Consider the following 21,404-nt stretch of genomic DNA (forward strand, 5'->3'; position numbering starts at 1 on the left):
TCTTACCTATACCTATTAATTCAAGAGTATTTCCTACTCTTTCCTGTATCAACTTTAGAGTTTGGGGTCTGATATTAAGATCCTTGATCCATTTTGAGTTAATATTGGTATAGGGTGATATACATGGATCTAGTTTCAGTTTTTTGCAGATTGCTAACCAGTTTTCCCAGCAGTTTTTGTTGAAGAGGCTGTCTTTTCTCCATCGTATATTTTTAGTGCCTTTGTCAAAGACAAGTTGGTTATAGTTGTGTGGCTTCATATCTGGGTCCTCTATTCTGTTCCACTGGTCTTCATGTCTGTTTTTGTGCCAGTATCATGTTGTTTTTATTGTTACTGCTTTGTAATATAGTTTGAAGTCAGGTATTGTGATACCTCCAGCATTGTTCTTTTGACTGAGTATCGCCTTGGCTATTCGTGGCCTCTTGTGTTTCCATATAAATTTAACGGTAGATTTTTCAATCTCTTTAATGAATGTCATTGGAATTTTGATGGGAATTGTATTAAACATGTAGATTACTTTTGGGAGTATAGACATTTTTACTATGTTGATTCTACCAATCCATGAGCATGGGAGATCTCTCCACTTTCTATAGTCTTCCTCAATCTCTTTCTTCAGAAGTGTATAGTTTTCCTTGTAGAGGTCTTTCACATCCTTTGTTAGGTTTACACGTAGGTATTTGATTTTTTTTGAGGCTATTGTAAATGGAATTGGGACACTTTGAATTTAGATAGAAAATAGTTGCCTACTTTCTACCAGAAAAGCTTTGTTTTTATATTTCAGGGTAACTTGGGAGGAATAATTTTAAGTGCTTAAAAATAGATTGCTAAATGTGAACTGAGTAGATTCTTGGTATGAGTCCTGTGCCCTTCTCCCGAGAGCTCCTTATTTCCCTCTTGTGTTTTGCTTTCCTCCTAGCATTTATTGCCATGGGTTATGTATAACTTTTTGCTTGTTGTTTCTCTCCTCTTGCACTGTATCAAGGGGTGGATTTTTGGCTGTTTTGTTCATTGCTGTATTCCTATGCCTAGAATAATTCTTGGCACCTGGTAGATATGCAGCAAATGACTATTGAATGAGCAAAGACATTGAAGGCCTGGTTTGATGGTTTAAAATATGGATATTATGTAGCTAGCATCAGAGAGATGGCCTTGAGAGAATAGGCATGGGACAGGTACATTTTCCTAGATAAGGGAGGAAATAGGACAAGAAAGGTTCAAATCCAGTATCCCAGCTTTACCTTCAAGAGTGACAAGTAAGAGGTAGAAAGATGTTGAGTATCTGGGGGAGGCAAGAGGCAGAAGACACAATGCAGTCACTAATGTGGCTCCCTGGCTGTTTTGCTGAGGCTGACTTTGAATTTCTGTTTTGATACATGATAACTTATAGAACACGGTGATATGTGTGGTCTCATACAGAGAAAGTGAACTGGATCCTACACAATTGTGTACAACATTGGTCTCCATTGTTAAATATTTTCATTTTGAGGCTAAAATGCATGCTAATATTATTTAAATTACATTGACCAATGGCTAGAAAGCTAATGTGTTAAGAATTATTTTTAATTGAGAAATGGATCCTAAATAATTGACTCAGAGACATATATGTATTACCACTTTGCAAGCCAATAATAGGATAATTTATTTTTCTTCATGGCCTCTGCCTCACTATGTTTACTTATAATATAGGTACAGTAGTTAACACAAAACTCATAATATCATGTATATTTTCAGAACTGTTTGTTAATATTCCTTGGTACATAGGCCATCATTTACAAAGTGTCACATAAGCCACCTGAATATACAACAAACATTCCTAATGAAGCTTGTTAATAGGCTGATCACGTTATGTTTTTAGGATGTATTTAATAGTATATAATAGTTGAGTGTGATGCATTTGCATAGGCAAAAAGGTTTTTTTCTTCCAAAATTTTTGTGAATGCTTTTCTTAACAAGAGGGAAAAATTGCATACGATGGAATCAGAGTAGATGGCCACATGTTACTGACATTGATACAGCTTCATTCTGTTTGATGGAAATGAAACTGTTTTCCTGTTTTATAGCTTTCCCTCGAAGAGAAGCACCAAGGGGTTGGAAGAACCTTTTTTCCTCTTATCTTTTTAGACTCTCTTCTAATGGAGTAGCATCTTCATGACAATGTACCTTTCAAATAAGGAATTGTGGTCATGGCACACTGAAGAGGGGCAGGGAGTTCTGAATGATGTAAAAATATTTTAAGTGTTTTATTGAGACTCTTAGCTAAAATAGAGCCTGTTCCTAGTGATCACCAGTGTCATTTAAAAAATCCTCATAAATCTGGTTTAAGTTCAGCTGTAAAATCCTAAATGAACCCAGATATCTGAGTCTGTTGCTACGTAGATAACTACACACATTTATTCCAACACATGTCTTTGTCAGGAGTTTGGTCTCAGGGTTGGGTGTTTAGCTGGGGTTGTTTCATCTGGATAAATGAAATCAAATAGTGAGTCTCAGAAATCTCCGTACTTATTTTGTGCGTACTTTGAATTTTAGGCATTTCTAATATGTAGGAAGTTTGAATATCAAATGCCATGTTGTCCTTGACCTGTGTCAGTCTTACAGAGGTTAAGTTTTTTAGTTCTAGCCTAAAAGGTTTTTCATGCCTTTACTCAAAGTAGATTTGCCTCATTCAAGACCTAATTATTTTTCATATAACAAATCAAATCAGACTGATACAGACTGAATTATGTTAAAATTATATGTACAGCTTCAAGCCATTCTTTTTATTATCCTTTTTCTTATTTGATTTCTGAGATCATCTTAAAACTCAGTCATCAGCATAAATGGCTTTGGCTGCCCCTAACAGCTTGTGTTATGAAGGATAGGTGTTACTGTGCAATGTTTTTTGGGAAAATATCCCCAAATGTGTTTAAAAATGGATTTTAATAGTCATAACAAGTCTCATATTGATGGCAGGGGAAGTAGACCTTGCTTTATAGATAATGCAGAGCTTCATAAAGCTGAAGAGCAAAGCGAAGGAGTATAGTCACCTTTTTTTGAACCTGCTAATAAAATGGATTTCTAATCAGAATAGCAATAGATTATACATCTGTTAAAATATTATAATTTTCCCAAGTGCTTTTTTTCCCTCTTTCTTGTAGGAAATGGGTTTGGAAATTAATAAATAGCCTGAGATTCTTTGTGACCTCACTTCATGCTCCCTGGTGTGTGACAGAGCAAAATCCAACATCATGTTCTGCTTTAGTTTCTTATCTTTTATCACCATCACCAGCTGCTTATTAGTACTTATATACATGAGTAAAAGGAATTTCTGCCTTTAAAATTATTTATTTTAAGAACTTTGAAATACTATATAAATATCACTTTGAAAATCAGGCAAAAAGATTGATTTAAAAAAAAAACTTTCAGGTGTAGTAAAATGTAGGAAATTTGTGGTTTTCACAATCTTTTCTTTGTGGGATGTTTGAATTAGTCATCTTTTTGGACTCCCCATTTCCAGATGCACAATAAAAATTGCCATCCAATGACAGTGAATATCTCTATAAATCTGAAAAGAGGGCTTCTCTCTAATCCTGTGGTAGCTGGGAGAGAAGACTCCTCAATGAGTTCCCCATCATAATGATACCTGGGCACACTTGGTGAGGAATACCGGAATCCATACTCCTGATCCCAACATTGGGCTCTTTTTGAACTTTGCCTCCTTGCTTTGGTAATGGACACTGAGAGGTGCAAATCAACAGCTGACAAAGTGTATCAGGCATAGTTACATATTCCATGTGGTGGAAGATGAGCTTCAAAAGCTAAGTTTTGTCATTTTTTTTTTTTGCTGGGAATTGAACTCAGGACCTCACACTTACTAGGCAGACACTCTACCACTTGAGCCATGCCTATAGTCCTGGAAATAGGATCTTAATAAAAGCCTTCCTGTTTATTCGCAGTCATCCTTTTTAAATTTCAGGGCACCATGTTGAGGAATTCAGGAGCTTTGGTTTAGTTTTGTGTGTTCACACAACATGGGGAACCATCTGCTGCCTTGAAATTAGCAGTCAAATGGGTTCTTTAGGGACTCATTTAAAAAATGATTAACAAAAGACAGATTGACAACACACTTCATACAACTTTATGAATCTTGTCAAGGGAAACCTATTATTTAGAGTAGTCTGAATCCATAGGCATCTTGTTTTAGGTTTGCAAAGCTCATAGGGATTTTAATACTGCTATATTACTGGAGAAAATCTATTAGAATAGCTCAGTCTTTACAATTTCCTAAGTGGTGTACCCTGTGAATTTTGATATAAAGAGTTCTGTTTTGAAGAATACAGTTAATTTGCAGTTACATAGTATCTTGCAGCCCTGGGTTTACTAAGTATTAAATGGAGATGCCTAAATAATTTTTTTTAAAAGAATTACTCAGATTAATGAACTGGCTTCCGTTCTGTGCTGCTTATTTTTAACACTTGGATCTTAGTTCTAAGTGGGGCAAAATCTCTTCATTCCTCTTTGGAGCTGAAAATGACTTAATCCTGGTTGGATTCTTGCTGTCATTAAATAAGTGAGGGGTGAAGAAAAACCTGGCACAGATGGGAGAGCCAAAAGGGCCTGAGATGAGTGGCACAAGAACTGCTGAGCTTGAGGCTGGGGATCCTAGACATTGATGCACAACCTGCCTCACAGCACGTGGGAATGCAGAGGTGTAAGAGGGATGCCTGTGCTTTCACACACTTCACACTCTCCCTCAAGTACAGCGAGGCAGGGATGTTATCCTTCTTTTTTATATGGAAGCGCCAACAAATCAGGTACCTCCAGGGAGCCAGGACACAGACTCTACTTGGTGGAAGAGAATCTAGTCTCAGCTACAAAGTAGAACAAAACTTTTTTAAGGGTATTTCTGCTCTTTTGATACACTTCTGAGGTGCCAAATATTAATAAGGTGGCCATTCCTTACAAATTGCCAGTTTCCTGGTGGAACAGATGTGACCTTTTGATGGATTCTTTATAGATGTGGTATATAAATAATTATACTAGCTTATGGTTTAATTAACATGGCTCCTGCAAACTCCAATTATGCCTGTTTACATTCTAGGTAGAACTTGCTATCATAGTTAATAAATTTATGAGAGCCCAGAGCATCTGTGTAAATTGCTGTAGCCATATGGCTGGAGCAACATGCACTGGACAGTAGTCCAGATGAACACCGTGCTGGTGCCTAGGGGTTACATCGACTTCAATGAAACATCTTGAGGTCACCATAGCTCAGTGTGGAGTTGTTTATTTTCTCATCCATGTATACAGGCTTTTAAGATTTGGCTATCATTTACATGAACATCGATACTAATAAAGACAATTAGAGAAAAGGAACAAATCAGTTGTAGTGATAGTAAGGCACAACCTGAATTTGTAGTTTTTAGAGTGAAAAGGGATACAATTTCCCTTCCATTAATAGCAACAGAGAATTGGGTGTTGAAACACGTGCAGTACTGCCTGCTTAATTGGTTACTAGTGTTATAAATATAAAATGGAATTGTTTTCCCAGTTGTTGGTAGTTCCTCTGTCATCCTTTAGGAGAGTGTTTCTCAAAGTGAGACTCTAGAGCCCCTTTGGGTGGTTTGTGAGCTGGAACACTGCTTATGTGAATATGTGATTACTTTTGCGTCAGAACTTGAACCAAGTTTGGCATGAATCAAAACTTTACTGATTTAGTTATTCAGGGATGGGCTCATGGATGTTTCATCCTCATGCACATCTGATGAAAATATTTTTGGCAGTTAAGGAAAAGTATCCTCTGGAGTACTAGTGCATCCTTAGATGTTCAGAACCACCAACTCTAGGACCAGGCAACTGCCTTAAGAGAATTGAGCAGTTGTCTGGCACTGGAATAGAATGCAGGGGCTCTCATGCACTCACAGTGACACTTTTGATGTAGATGAAACCAAGGAAGTGGGAAGAAAGGTGTGTACACACACACACACACACACACACACACACACACACACACAGTTCTTTTGCTTGGGAATGCTTCTCACATAGCAAGTAATAATAATAAAAAAAGATGCCCTCCCAAAGAGATCCTTCAGCACACCTACTACCAGGAGCAAACTGGATATATGAATAGAGAGACGGAATCAAATGAAAACTCACAGGTAAAAACATGATTGCATAAGCATGTGCATGAAATATAATGGGTTCCTGATTCTGTTTCATAGAAACAAATTTAATCTGTGAAAACCAGTTTAAGAACTCCTACCATAACATGTCAGTGTCAACCTCAGCTCTCCACCATTCCTTAATTTCCTTCCTCATTACCACCTTGAGGAAAAATTTTTTGTTTTAATCTGCTATACAAATTATGCTTTGAATATTTCAACATATTTATGTTACCAGTATACCAGGATCACACGATTAAGGGAGAAAGAACTTAGCGGGGAAAAGGAGAGGAAGGGTACTGCGTTTGAACTTTCCTAGGACCACAGGAGGGCCTGTTCCTCCAGGGGCCCAGTCCTTGAAGCCAAAGAGGGGCTTTATTGTGGTGGGCTTCTTGACTGAAGCTGTTATAGGGTTTTGGCCTCAGGTGTATTGACACATACATCCACAAATGGATATGTTTCTGTGCTTCAATGTATCACTGCTGCTTAAAATTTTTGTTTGTAAATGATCAGATTTGAATTAGTGGAAACACTGAAAGTAATTTTAAATCTTGAGTTTTAAAACCAGTAGGAAACCTCACACTCAGGCTTTTGCTTTTAGTAGGATTTTCTTAAGGCATGAGGTATATTAATAGGGTGTTTGCATCGCTGGATCACTACTGGTGTTTTATCGTACTCAAAGCACTTGGGATGTATGTATTTCACTTAGATGAGTATATACATTTTCTCTGTACTACGGGACTACTCACGACATTTTTTTTTTTTTTTTACAATTGGTGATGAGTCGGAACAATCAGAAGCATCTAACCACCATCTAAATGTGATGCTTTAGTAAGTTATCTATGATTTTTCTCTTCTAAGTAAAGAATGTCTTTCTCATGCTGAATCATTGCAGTTAATTGCTTTATTTCTGTTCCCTCACCCCTCAAATGGTTCATGTCCACATCAACAAGGTAAGGAAGTATCTATGACTCCCACTATGAAACACATAAGCAGCCAGTGCTGACTACATGGAAGCAGAGCACAACAAGTGAAAAGAAGCATAAGGAAGTATACAACAACCATGCATAAAAATCTTATGCAACCAATTGGGGCCTTGCATTTATCACCCGCTTTCATGGTATTTTCTTCTTTTGGAAGAAGAGGATGAACCCATGCTCAAAACCTTTCTAAAGCATTGTGAAAATACAGCTTTTTATGTGGCACTTCAAAACAAGTTGGCACAAAATGAAAGTGACATTTGGTCTCTGGTTTGTGGTGGAGCCATTATGTCTGCCTCCCCAGGGGAGAGAAATGAGTTGTTTGCAGGGCTCAGGGTCCAGGCTGGTTTATGTTCTTGCTTTTCAGAACGGTGTCCTCATAATGACTAGCTCCAGGGGCAGCAGTGGCCTCTAAAGGTAAGCCCTGCTGCTGGTAGCCATAGTTGACATTGCCACAAGGGAAGTGGCGCAGCCTGAACAGAGGTACCTCCTTCATGCTGGCGGTCAGCGCAGATGGCTCTAGGAGCAGTGAGGCCCCTGGAAGTCTGCCAGCAGCCATGTTGGGTGGGACAGTACAGCTTTCTTCTCGGCCCAGGTTCCTCCTCTCATGTGGCTCCTTCTTTGCTGGAAGATTGTTCTTTTTGGTGGGTTTCTCTGTAAACCATGAGCCGTAAGTTGGATTCCACAAGCTGGTTGGCTTATTTCTGGATCCCTGGACCTTGTGCAGCTCTGATGGCGGGTTAGACTGAGAGAACGCCATGTTAACATGTCCCCCTTCCATAGCAGGCCCCCTCGGGACTCGCACAGAGACCTCGGCCGCTGTGGGTTTCTTCACAGCTTTACCAGAGGAAGCAGTGGACAGAGGAGGTGGGGCCGGTGGTGCTTGTTCCTCTCGTTTTGCCTGCTGAGGAGACACAAGGAGAGGAGGCATCCCCTCAGGGTCTTTGGGCCTCATGGGTACTTTCTCCTCCTCTTCCATCAGTGGGCCATATTCTATGGGCAGAGCAGTGTTGATGACATCTGGGTCCTACAGAGGAGAGAGGGATTGAGTAAAACTGAATCACAGAAAATGTTAGAAGACCCCTTTAGAGATAATCACCTCCAAATTTACTTTACAGAGGAGGAGACCAATATGTGCTGATAGTATATTAATGCATAGGCACTGGAGAATAAGAAATGAGCAAGACAGTACCTTGTACTTGAAGGCTTTTGTGAAAAGGGCTGTAATTGTGAGTGTGTGCATGGGAACTATGCAGGGCAGGAGCCCTTTGACCAAATTTTACACATTAATGAATTATTTTTAAAAACATTCTTTTTATCACCCCAGCTGATTCCTAATAAAATCCTCCCAACTTAAAGTCTGTGTGTTTGATTTCATTTGTGTGTGCTGTGGGGATGGGAAGGAGGAGAGGAGAGGAAAGGATGCCATGTTGGCTTACAAGACTTGTCTTTTGTTCTCTTCCTAGCTACCCCACATTTTCATGGTATTTGGGTGAGTAACCCTTGATGATAGTTCTTCCTGTGTTGTATCACATCGTTACATGTACAACTCTCACAATGCATTGTGGTTAGATGTGATGGGTCTTTTGTGGAGACTTGGAAGTCCTGAAATACTATGCTATGAGGAAAACCATTCACAAACACAACTTTGTGCTAGATCATTTTTATAGTAATGCATTGTAACAGAAAAGCAGAAGCAGTTGCTAGAGGTTTAAAGAAAATTTGTGGAAGAAAACTTAACTCTAGGGAAATTTGATTCATTCATGTTTTATGCATATTGGGAAAAGGCCCCCCATTAGTTGAGTTTCACAAGAACACATTGTTCTAGTATTCAACAATAAAAGAGTTTAAGAATGAAAAATAACTACCTTATGACTCTCTTAATCCTTTAGTTCCCTCCCTGTTTATTGTTACTCTTCATAGTGAGTTATTTAAAGTACATATATGTAAACCCACCTGATCCTGAGAGGGATCTTATTTCCTTTGGAGAAACACCTACACATACTTAAGTGAATGTATACCATTTGTGTCACAACACAACCTAAATATCATTAAACTAAGTTTGCTGAAAGAACCCCTAGTAACTTGGTAAATAAAGCCTGTCTACAGGAAGATGCTAGCTTACTGCTGAGCTGAAAGCCTGTGGGGGTGAGATAATGAGGCTAGACGATGACTGTAGTTTGGGAAGGTGTCCATCTTTTGTCCCATTTGAGGGAACTCAGGTTCAAATCTTCTGAAATATCCCCAGAATTAGGAGAGCCAGAAGAGAGGGAAAGAAAACACATATGAGGCAGAAAAAGATATCCTGACGACAAAGTTCAGAGGCAGCTGGTGTGTCACTTGGACAAGGAGTGGAGGCGGTGTGCTGAGTGTGCTGCAGAGGCAGGCAAGAGACAGGAGGAGATGAATTCTCACTCCCTGACCTCTCTGACGAGGTGGAAGGCGCAGGGGTCTGCTGAAGATGAAGCGGAGAAGTGACAATTCAGTTGTGACTGAAGAAAGCAGGAAAGGGGAACTACAAGGACTACTGTGTGACCGGGACAGCCTCTCCAAGCTTAATCCCTCAACTGTAAAATGGGATAAAATGAGCATGGGAGAAAGCAAACCCTCAATGAGGATAAAATGAAAAATGATTTGTGTTGTGTACATCTATACAGGTGCTACTGATGTCAACATTTTCCAGATTACTATGAATTTTCATTCCCTTAATACTTCTAACATATATGGTTGGACACACAATTTGGTAAAAATTGTATATTATGATTTATTTCATATGTTATTTCTCCAGCCAAGCTATAAACTATTTGAGAGAAGGTGTGCTTCATAGTTCTTTGAAGCTGCAGTTTCATCTAACAAAACATAGATATCTAGTAGGGACTTAGTTGGTACTTGTGAATTGAGTTGATTCCCTTCTTCTACTGTCTGGCACTGTATTGTGCTGGTGAAGAAAGTGGGAGTTACTAATACTTACTGTATGAAATGGACAAACTGAGATACCAATCAATTCATCTTAGAATGAACATTCCTTCTTGTGATCATAAATCTTATTCTCTGGCTTAACTTTCGTTTAATATTTAAGCATTTGCCATCTTTAAGACTTTTTCAAATAGGTTAAATGCTGGTCAAGGGGAGAAAATTTATACCTGGGTGCAGTATTCAATCCTCTCCAAAATGATAGCAAAGTTGGGCCTGTCTTCAGGCTGATGCTGCCAGCACTGAGTCATTATTCGGTAGCTGAAAGAATAAGCACAGTGGTTAAAATCAGAAGAAGCACAAAGATGACAAAGCCATGTGTCCCAGCTCTTTTATAAATGAGCAAAAGGTGGCATCTATCTTTGTGGGTGGTAACACACCAAGGGCCCACAACCATTGACATATGTTACCTCCTGCTGATGGGTCAGGGAATTCTGCCCAGTAATAAGGCATTATGATACCAAAGCTCATTAACACAGATATCCTGGGTTTACATTAAATATGGCTCCCCTCATTCCATTCCTGAATTAAAAGCACTTTGGGGATGGGATGTTCTATTTCCCATCTGCCTTGCTTATGGCAAGATGGTGAGGGCTGCTAGACAGGATAGCAGAAAATGCAGGGAACAGAAAAGCTTAAAGAATCCTCAGACATAGGGTGCAAGGAAGCAGGAGGTGAGTCTGAGACACAGATACCTAGGGATGATTAAGAAGTGTAGGCTTGGTGAGGCCACAGCCTCGAGCCAGACAATGGACACCTTTTCTGGGTGTCAGAAAAAGCATTATTGTTTTTGAGGGTCTAGAAGACCAGCCCGTCTCACTGAAGTCACAGGCACATTCCTATCTAGGGGCATATTAAATGAGGACAGCCACTGCCCCTTCATCTTAAAGGTGCTTATGTGGCTCCAGATATTTTTTGAAAAGAGAGATGTTCCTTAGAGTCATACACAGGCCCAGGGCAGTTCTTAGGTGGGTCCATCCGTCCTCCACTGGTGACAAACTCCAGAACTTCCTGATTGCTTTTGCTGGGGTATGGCATGTACCCAAGAGAAAATATTTCCCACAGCAGCACTCCAAAGGACCTGGTCACAGGACAGAAGACATGGATATGGATGTAGACACACATGTACACATGCAGGCTTAACATTTTAATTTTTTTCCATTGTATCTTTTTCAGTAATAGAGGACTCAGATTCAGGAAAATAAAAGGAGTGAGAAAGTACCACATGTGATTCTCCATTGAAAAAGCCACTGTTAACACGATTAGTTTTTTTTTTTGTTTCAGTCAAGTTTTGTGCTTAGATTTTTTTGCCTAATTTGTTATATATAATAAGTATGTACCTTAATATTTCTGCACATTCCATCATAGCATAAACATTTCCCCTGCTAATATATTTCATAAACAGAATTTGAAAATGATTGTAAGATATTCCATTGAATAGTTGTGTCATGTTTTCAATATCATAATCTTTTTAATTTTTGAAATATTTAAAACTATAATGGACATCTTTGTGCATTTTTAAAAGTAGTATTTCCTTAGGATAAATTCTGTGAATTTCTTATTGGAATAATCTAGTAAAATCAAGAATAATTCTAGTATAACTAGATCAAAAGAATACAAACATTGAAAAATTTTTGGTATTTATTACTGGTTTCCAAACACATCATTATTCACCTGCCATCATTGCACAGATATTCTCACCAACACTGAAAAAACTTTTAATAATGAGAACTTTTGCTAACCTATTTAAAGCAAAAAACATGGTGAAATATCTTGTCATTAAGTTTATTGACTTGGTAACACAGTGGAATGTTTTCTTACAGTTTTTTAAATTTACTTCATTTTTTTCTCTTATGAATCGTCTTTTAAATTTTGCCCATTTTTGTTCACATGTGGCATTGTTTTGGCACCTCTCAACTTTTTTTGAATCATAGATGCTCTTTATATGTATCAAAGATGTCAGCCTTTTATCAAAAATTCAAATACTTCCATTAGGTGCTTTCTATTTTTGCTTTTCAGCATACCAATGATGTTTTTGGTAGTCAAATCTATTATAAAATTTTTTATGATAATTTATTTTATAGTTATACAATTCTCTCTTCACCAAAGACTAGATAAATACTTGTTATCTAGTTGTATTTGTTTTTCAGTGGGAAAAATTCAGTGGGAATTTAATTTGATGTATAGTATAAGGTCAGGATCTAAGTTGATTTGTTTATCAAACAGCTACTCTAACAATATTCATAAGATACTTTCCCCTTACCTATTGACATATGATTTAAAATAGGCCTGTTTCTGGCTTATCCACTTCATCTGTTTGTTTGCTTCTTGTATTGGCACCATTCAAAACTGTCTTTTTTATATTTGTTTTAATATATAGTAAGGCATTTTTCTCTTTTAAAAACATACTTGGTTTCTCATTTGTTACTTGTTTTAAATAACTTTGAGATGATTTTTAAAATCATGTTCCTTATTATTTTTAAATAATTATTTATAATTATTTATTATTTATTTTAAAATAATTTCCTTTAGATATTTTGATTCCAAGTTCATTTTAAACCATTAATTTAATAATTATTTTTTTAAAAAGTCTATTTTTGTTTTAATATTGGGCTGTAGCTTTCTGTTGTTAGTAAGCATTACCACAAAAATTATAGAGAACTATACTTCTTTGGAACATGAAATGCTTTTATTAACATATCTTGCTTCTGCTGCCTACAAATTGCTTGGTACATCCCTCTCTTGCAGTCTTTCTGCCCTCTAAGGCAAAACAAAACAGGCAAAATCAAACAAGAAACTGTCAGCAAGACCTAAAGAGTTATAGCTATATGATTTTGGCCTATTGAGATGTATAGATAGCCAATAGATGACATAGATAGAGCGATAGATAGATAGATAGACAGACAGACAGATACCATAGTATCATTTGAGAGAATCAATGCTGTTAGTTTGCCTTTGGATCAGTTCTCCCTTTTTTTCTGAATAAATAAGATACGGGCAAACCCCACCTCTATCCTTTCTTCCCTTCCTCACTTCTTCTGAAGTTAGAATGTATTTTCCCTAGTGTGTTTTCACATTTTAAACAATAAAGAATCTGTATTACAGGACCTTTGCATTATAAAATCATATTAAGTTTCATCCTATTTCCTTTTTCTGCCTTGCTCTTTTCCCTGCACACTATTGTTTTTGTGACAAACACCCAATGTTGATACATGTAATGCAGTTTTAGTGTGTTCTTTTATACTGCTGAACAGCTTTCCAGGATAAATTAAACCAGTTGTCTTTCCATCCTCTGCTTGAGGGACAGTTAGGTTGTTTTTTGACTTTTCTTTTTTGCAAACAGTATGCCAATGAACACCCTTACTCAAGTGTATTTGTGTCAATTTTTCTGTAATGTAGACACTCAAAAGTAGAACACATGGGTCATAGGACATGCATGTATTCAGAACAATTACTAAATTATATTATTCTGGCTCTGGGCAGGTTAGGTGGCTGGTACTACCTTTGGCACACATGAGAATCCTCTGGAGGGCTGGTTAAAACACAGATGAGTGGGCCCCAGTTCTAGAATTTCTGTTTAATTAGAGCCAAGGTGGGGGCTGAGCATTGGTGTTTCTAATGAATTCTCAGTGATGCTGCTGCTGACCTGAGGATCCTATTTTGACATCCACTGGGTTAGGTCAAAGCAAATCTCACTGGCTTAGAAACAGCCAAGGCTCCTGATAACTATTTCCATCATATGGTTGGCCATATGGCTGCAGCGTTTTAGGATATTATCTCAGAATTCGGAGGACATTTGTCCTTTATCTTGTGTCATCAAACTAATCCAGGATACTTAATTTTCCTTCTTAGAAGCATGCAGAATCCTATCACCACTGGTCTGAAAGTTCATGATGGTGTGCTCTTGTGTGGCTTTTTTTATCCGTGGTGCTTGGCACTTGGTGCATACTTTCACTCGGGAGAGTTCTGTCTATTCTGGGAAATTTTGAATTAGGTTTTTGATATTTTTATTCTCTTCATTCCCTCTGTTCCTTCTTTCTGTGACTCTTCATTTTTATCAGTTTATTGATCTAATCTCTTAATTTTCTTTTCTTCCCTATGTATTCATTTCTTTAGAGATTTTTTTTATTTTCTGGAAGATTTATTTACCTCTGTATTCCAACCTGTCTATTAATTTTACATTTCTGTGATCATGTTTTTTAGAACAGTTCAAACTGTGAAAAAATTATGAGTAAAGAGATTTCCTATATCTCCCACACTCATTCCTGCTATTTTTAGCATCTCATTAACATAGTGCATTTGGTACAATTAATGAACCAATAGTAAGGCATTATTAACTAAACCCATAGTTTATTCACATTTCCTTAATTTTCACTGAATTTCCTTTTTATATTCCAAAATCCCTTTAGGTAATCCCATTACATTTAGTTGTCACATTTCTTTACACTGTTTTTTTCCCCCTCCAGTACTGGGATTTAGGCTCAGGGCCCTGTGCTTACGAGGCCGGCATGCCCCCAGTCCTTTTTTGAACAGGCTCTTGAGTTTATGTCCATGTTAGCCTGGACTGAGATCCTCCTGTTTATGCTTTCCACATAGCTGGGATGACAAGTGCATACCATTGTGCTCAGCTTTTTATTGGCTGAGATAGGGTTTTGCAAACTTTTTGCCCAGGCTGGCTTTGAACCTCAATCCTTCCAATATCTGCCTCCCAAATAACAAGGATTATAAGTATGAGCCACTACACTGGGATCTTGACTCTGCTTGACTGTTGACAACTTCTCAGGCTTTCCTTGTTTTTGATGACCTTGACAAGTTTGAGGAGGAGTGCTCAGGGATTGTATGAAATACCCCTTAATTGGGATTTGTCCTTTTTTTTTTTTTTTTTTTCCACAATCAGACTGGGGTTTGGAGATTTGGGGAAGAAGACCCTAGAGGTTAAGTGTCATTTTTATCATCTCAATGGTACATGTTATCAACATGACTTATGACTGATTTATTTTTTTGGTGGGTCTAGGGTTTGAACTTGGGACTTTGTGCTTGCAAAGTGGGCTCTCTACTGCTTGAGTCACCCTCAGTCCATTTTCCCCTGGTTATTTTGGAGATGAGGTCTTGAGAGCAATTTGCCTGACTAGGTGTAAGCCACTGGCACCTGGCTTACTATTGCTCTTGACCTTGATCACATGGCTGAGGCTGTGCCTGTCGCTTTTCTCCACCATAAAGTCTCTCTCTGCCCACTCTGTCCCACACCTGTACTCTGTGGAAGGACACTGCTATATGCAGCTGAACATGCTTCAAGAGTTATGCTCTATCTCCTTGAAGGTTCCCATCATCATAGTTTTATTTCCCAAGAGCTATTTTCCCCCAAAAACATTGTTTTAAATGACCTTTTGTCCTTCAGTTGTGGTTGCAATAATTTTTATCTTTCTGAGGATATTATGGTTGTAAAGTTTTCCTATGCTTTTTTTTACATTGCTTTGATTGGAGATCCTTCTCTTATGTTTGTTTTCTTCAGATAAGAATCTTCTCTCAAACATTAGTTGGTTCTTGGCTGGAAGTTCCTATTTTAAGGCTGGGACACCAAAAAGCTGATGGGAAGTTCTCTGTAGGTGAGGTTTGTCAGCTTGGCAGTGGCCTGTGACTTCACTGCGTGGGCTCCTTTCCTCTGGTGGTTTTAAGAAATGTCCATACACTTGGTATCAGAGAAGTTCTCTGATGGTTCTAAAAGCTGGGCATTTGTCTCCTCTTTTTCTTCTCTCCTTCCCTCCCTCCCTTCTTTTTCTTTGTTGTGTCTCAGTCATTTTACTTTTAGTTTGTTTTTCAGACAGGGGTCTCATAGTAACTTTGCCTGGATAGGTTGCAAACTGCCATCCTTCAACCTCTGAGTAGCTGGGACCACAGGCTTGGCCCTCCTTTTTTATAACTTGACAATTGTAGGATTCTGAGATTAGGACCTCATACTTTCAGTGGCCATTTTTCAGCCTACTACACTGGAGACCCCACTTGTCAGTAACTAGTTTTCATTGTCAGTTCTTCCTGGAATTCTCTGATCTCCTGCCTGACTGCCAGTGTTCTTAGTATGGAGGAGACAAAGGAGACCATAAAGTCTACCATAAGAGGGTAGACTTTAAAAAATACTCCTGCATTATAGTATAATATCTCACCCATGCTGAATTCTGTGTCCCCAAGACCTGAGGGATTTTGCTTGAATCTCTTTGGAAAGAAAGCCCCAGTCTTGTTGGTAGAGGAGGGACAGTCCACAAACTTCCAGGGGTTGAAGGAATGGGCCAGAGGATTTGGCTAGTTCTTAAATAGATCTTTAACTGTTCTTCATGTTTGCTGTACCCCTACTTTCAATTCCTAGGTCTTTCTGGGACTCTTATTAGAGTGAATAGCCTGCTTCTGGACCTAACCTGTTGGTTTAGATTTCAACTTTCTGGTCTCAGTAAGGGACTACTTGTCCATGAACTTTTCAGCATCTAAAATTTTGTCTTTGTTGTCTTTGTCTCTGTGAGGTTTAATACAATTTAAAAGACTCCCTTCATTGATGTGTACATGTGCTTTGTGGGGGAGCTTGGGTTTAATTTGCCATTTAAAATGACATGAGGCTCTTCACCTGTGGTCCCCAGCCAGCAAAGTCAGCATCACTTGGAACTTGTTAGAAGTGCAAGTGTTCAGCAGATCTCAGACTTTCTAAATTATAAACTCTTGGGGCAAAATCTAATAATCTGTACTTTAAGAAGCCTTTCTGATGATTCTGCTATATATAACACTTGAGAGCCACTACTGTAGGGTATAGCAAATCTTTTCTTCCCCTTCCCTTTCCCTACTAGCACAGGGGCTCCATGAGGTGTGTGGATTGTTTGGCCCAGGAGCACCACGTAAAGCCTCAGTGAGACATGGAGGAGCCCAGCAGAGAAACTCACCACGTGTCTGTTTTAGAAGTAAATATTCCTTCCATGAAGGCCTCTGGGGGCATCCATTTAACTGGCAGCATGGCACACCCTCCCTTTCTATAATAGCTGGCCCTGTGGGGAAGAAGAGGAAACCAAGTTTGGATCTGGAGGTGGCACTAAACCAAAGCTCTGCTAGGAAACTTGAGAAAGTGACAGCAAGATAGTCTAGCCATTAAGGGACTGAAATTAACGAGGAGTCCTTGATGGTTCCAGAGGAGAGCAAGGAAATACAGATCATTTAGTTAAGAACTTCGGTGTCACTTAATGGCCCACTAGAGGCACAAAGGAAAAGATCTATGCAATGACTAAGATCCCTGGTAGCAGGTGTTTAGATTTCCCCGTTGGGTTTTGTTTATTATAACTCACAGTAAATAACATTAATCCAACCTTATAAGTACACTGTGTTTCTGATGGCCTGCAGTAATGCAAGATCCAAAATGGGAGAACTGAGAGCAGAGTTTGTGTCTTACTCATTTTGAGTCCTCCATGGAACATACACAGCAGCATTTAGTTCAGTTTAGGCACTCACCAAATAATCTAGACAGCTGACAGGAGGCTGCTCCCCCAACACATACACACAGCCAGAGAACACAGGGCTGGGCCTGAAGTTTACTTAAAACACAGATGAATTAATTTATTAGTTTTCATCAGTAGTATCATTAATGTACCTCACTGATAAAAACTAATAAATTAAGTCATCTACCTTTTAAACCAATTCCACACCTAGCCTGGTGTTCTGTGTCTGGGTATGTTACGGGAGGAAGCTTCTCATCTTAATTAATTACTTCAGTAAACATATACTGAGTGTTAATATGTGCCAGGTACTTCGCTACATGCTGAGGACATAAATCATCAAAGGCTCTTTCCCAAGGATACAATTTTAGCAGAAGAAACCGACACATCTGCAATTGCAGTACAGTCACTGAACATGATAAAGTAGTGGGTGTGGTGACATTGACTGGCTGTATGTGAGACAGGAGTAAGGTACAGGGAAAGCATCACAGAGAGGCATGGATGGAGCTGGAAGGCTAGAAGCTCTCTTGGAAGGCTATTCCTAACCCACTTCCGAGCTACATCCTCAGCCTAGAAGCATTTTTTTTAAGTTAAAAATATTTTTTATGTAGCCTTGAGAATGTGACGGAAAAAGCAGGGAAACTAAGCTAAGCATCTCTGGGCTTTGAACTATACTCCTGTGTCTCCTGGTGTGGGCAAGGCAAGCTGACCCAGTGCCCTGTCAGTCCTGGGGAGCTTGGGCCTGGGGCGACAGATGGGATGGCATCTACTTAGAATTCTTGAGCATTGAGGGGAGGAGTTGAGTACCTCATAAAGCTCACTAGGAAGTTTATCCCATATCAAGTATCCAAGTTATTCCGTGTGTCAGAACATGGCAGAAGTAGAGGGATGGAACCAGAGAGGCAGCCTAATTAAGAACCTAGTGTCAGTTATTGCTTAGAACTAGACCCAAAGGAATGACATTAATTAAGGTTTTCCATATCCTGGAAGGAACTCACTGAAATTTCATGTGCAAAGTTGACAAGGTAGCAGGAAATGATGTAAGGTAAAGGCAGCCATGGGCTGCTTGTCTGAGAGGATGGGGTGGCGGACAGAGGCTTCAACAGGGGTCAGTAGCCTTCTCACCTGTAGATGTCTCGGGCCATCCCAAAGTCCCCAATCTTTGCTATTCTTCCACTCCCGGGACAGGTCAAGAGGCAGTTTCTGGCAGCAATGTCCCTGGGGAGAAAAAAAAAATGAGAAAATGTGTTTTCTGATTTTAACCTGGGAAGACAAGTGTATAATATCCATCGCTAGGATCTTCACCTCCAATCTAAAGTTCAAAAACAGTTCTATTCTTTTTTCCTTTTCCCTATATTTCCTTTGTTATAGCTCAGTATGGAAGAAATAGATAGGAGAATTAATTCTAGACCTCAGAACTAACAGGGAAATGAGAAAAGATTGGGGGAAATGATTGAAAATGTTTAATGGGACAATAATAATGAAAATAACTATAATAGGATCTGGAATTTATTGGCCTTTTTCTATGTGTTCTAGGTGTTTCATATCTAATTCTCACAACCATGTGAGATACAGGGATATAATTACCCTTGTATGAGGGTATAATTATCCTCATTTTATTAAAGATTTAAGCTAAAAGCAGGTAATACAGAGGCATAAGAAATGCTGTTTGGTGTTGGCTGTAGTTATGTACAGACTATAGGTTGGTTTTTGCCAGTTGTTTGTAGAAGTGTTCTGGAACAGCACGACTTCCAAGATATCCCATTCTCATAGATTAAGACATCTCAACTATTTCTAGTTTAGAAAAAATACGGCCATTATGGTTCTTATACCCATGCTTTCATCTAAAGCCTTTGCTAAGCTAAATGACTCAAAAATCACTTCTTTCAGGTAAGAGTTTAAGCTACTTTGTTGTCAGGCTCCCGATGGCCCGGTTTCTGCAGCATGGGTCTGAGGCATGGTCGGGAGCCTTGTAAGACCCCACCCGCCTTGACTATCTGGCTGCTTACCCATTGACATGCATGTGGGAATCAAGGCTGCAGCCAGAAGTCTGGAATGGTCTCTAATAATATTATAGTTCTGTGCAGAAAAAGCAAGAAGTAACTTAGGGGGCACAAATGGTGTTTTCATGTTATCGAATGACTTCACAAAGGTTGTAGTCTTTGGTTGAGAAAGAATTTAGAGAATAAACAACTGGCTAAGATAGTATTTAAAAAATAGGACGTGGATCAGAGATCATGGCTTAAGAAACAAGAACAATGGGCTGGGGTGGGAGATAGGTGTTATTAACACCACTGGCCTGATACATAAGGTTTAAGATGAATTTTGAGGGGCAATTGTGTAAAAAAGTCTGCAATAAAACCATAAAAGCATAAAATGTATGACATCAAAAAGAAGAAAAACAGTTGGATATATAGCCATTAATTCTCCAGAGAAATATAGTGAAGTAGACCAGGAACAATATTTATGACTCCAGAAAGGTCTTTATGCTGATGCATATGAAATAGTAGCTTAAAAAAGTGATCTTGAATTTAATGACAAGGAAGTAAATGTAGTATCATAGAGTGTACAAAAAGTTGATAGAGTGGTACATAACTCTTGCAACTGCAGTAAACCATGTCTGAAAGCAACGGATTTACTAAAAAAAAGAATGGGAGCATGTGGTTCTGGTGAGGGAGCTCCACTCTGAATTCAGAAGGTGTGTTATGGAAGAGCATGAATCTGAAGAGCAGATGCAGGAGGGAGGCAGAGGGAGAAGTAGAGGTAATTCTGCCATGGAAGTAAACAGTGAACCTCTTATCTAGTTGGAAGATGTAAAAAGGTGCTTTCCTAATACCAGTTACCAAATGACCCCTGAAGAAATTACGAAGATGGATGATTTCTACCAGAAGTTTCTTTTTAATTAAAATAGGTCATCTGATACACGCTTGATCTTTGACAATTTACTTTGTTAAAAAAGCTACACAGATCAACAAAGTATTACCCTGGGATCTAATTCCAACCTTCAGTAACTATTTACAGGTCTGGGAATTATAGTAATTGTGAGAGAATGTGATCCTCTTTTCTATACCAGAGCAAAGGATATCATCAGGATGCGTGGCCACTCTAAGAAAGCAGATTTCAGAATGTCAGAAGAAGGATGGGTGTGACCTGTTAGCCAGAAACACTGTAAGCTATGGTGCCAAACATGGGTGGAGATGTAAAAGAAGTGGTTTCAACGAGAAGGAAAGGGAGACATCTGAAGGTTGTTCTGAAATGAATCCAGACTTAAAGGATGTGGACAGAAGGTAGGAAGGTGGATCTGACCAAGGATGACTTCTAAAAGGAGCACAACCTTGTCTTGACTGAGCAATGACAGTTGAGATTTATGCAATGTTCTGAGTACAATGAAAGGGGCAGGACAGGACTAAGCTGCTCTTTGGCTTTGGATGAGGACATGGAACTAGTTCCTCTTTTGTTCCCATTATTACTATCAGGCAGACTGACGTGCAAGTTAGAAGGGTTATAATTAAGAGGAAGAACTTCAGACCAAAATTCTGAAGTGGCAGCAATGGGATGAGTTATTGTAAGAGATTTCTGACCTATTGTAGGAGTGACTTTGGGAAATTAGGTGAGTATATGTCCTGATCTCTAGTGTCCCCACTTAATTAGGGAGAAAACATAGCTTGTGATACACACAAACACTTTCCTACTCCTAAGCTCATACAGAATCTCTACATTCTAATTATGATGAACATGCCGTAAGCTCTTTGAAGATGTGTTTTAATAAATAATTGTGACTTCAACAGGCTATTATTTACTGAATTAAAAGCAAATCATTAGGAAAAGATTTGCAAAGACCCAAA

At 38.8% G+C, this 21,404-nt stretch overlaps 1 protein-coding gene across 1 annotated transcript in view; it reads right to left on the minus strand.

Moving 5' to 3' along the window:
• Positions 1–4,788: 4,788 nt before the first annotated feature.
• Positions 4,789–21,404, minus strand: part of Alk (ALK receptor tyrosine kinase) — a 689,643-nt gene continuing 673,027 nt past the window's right edge. Inside the window, exons 25-29 of the mRNA XM_074049423.1 lie at positions 18,685–18,777; positions 17,017–17,118; positions 11,040–11,174; positions 10,264–10,354; positions 4,789–8,147 (exon numbers count right to left, since the gene is read on the minus strand). Coding sequence (XP_073905524.1) covers positions 7,452–8,147; positions 10,264–10,354; positions 11,040–11,174; positions 17,017–17,118; positions 18,685–18,777 — 1,117 coding nt within the window. The 3' untranslated portion in view covers positions 4,789–7,451. The remainder of the gene's footprint in view (positions 8,148–10,263; positions 10,355–11,039; positions 11,175–17,016; positions 17,119–18,684; positions 18,778–21,404) is intronic.

Source organism: Castor canadensis, chromosome 12, assembly GCF_047511655.1.
Source record: "Castor canadensis chromosome 12, mCasCan1.hap1v2, whole genome shotgun sequence".
Classification (NCBI taxonomy): domain Eukaryota; kingdom Metazoa; phylum Chordata; class Mammalia; order Rodentia; family Castoridae; genus Castor; species Castor canadensis.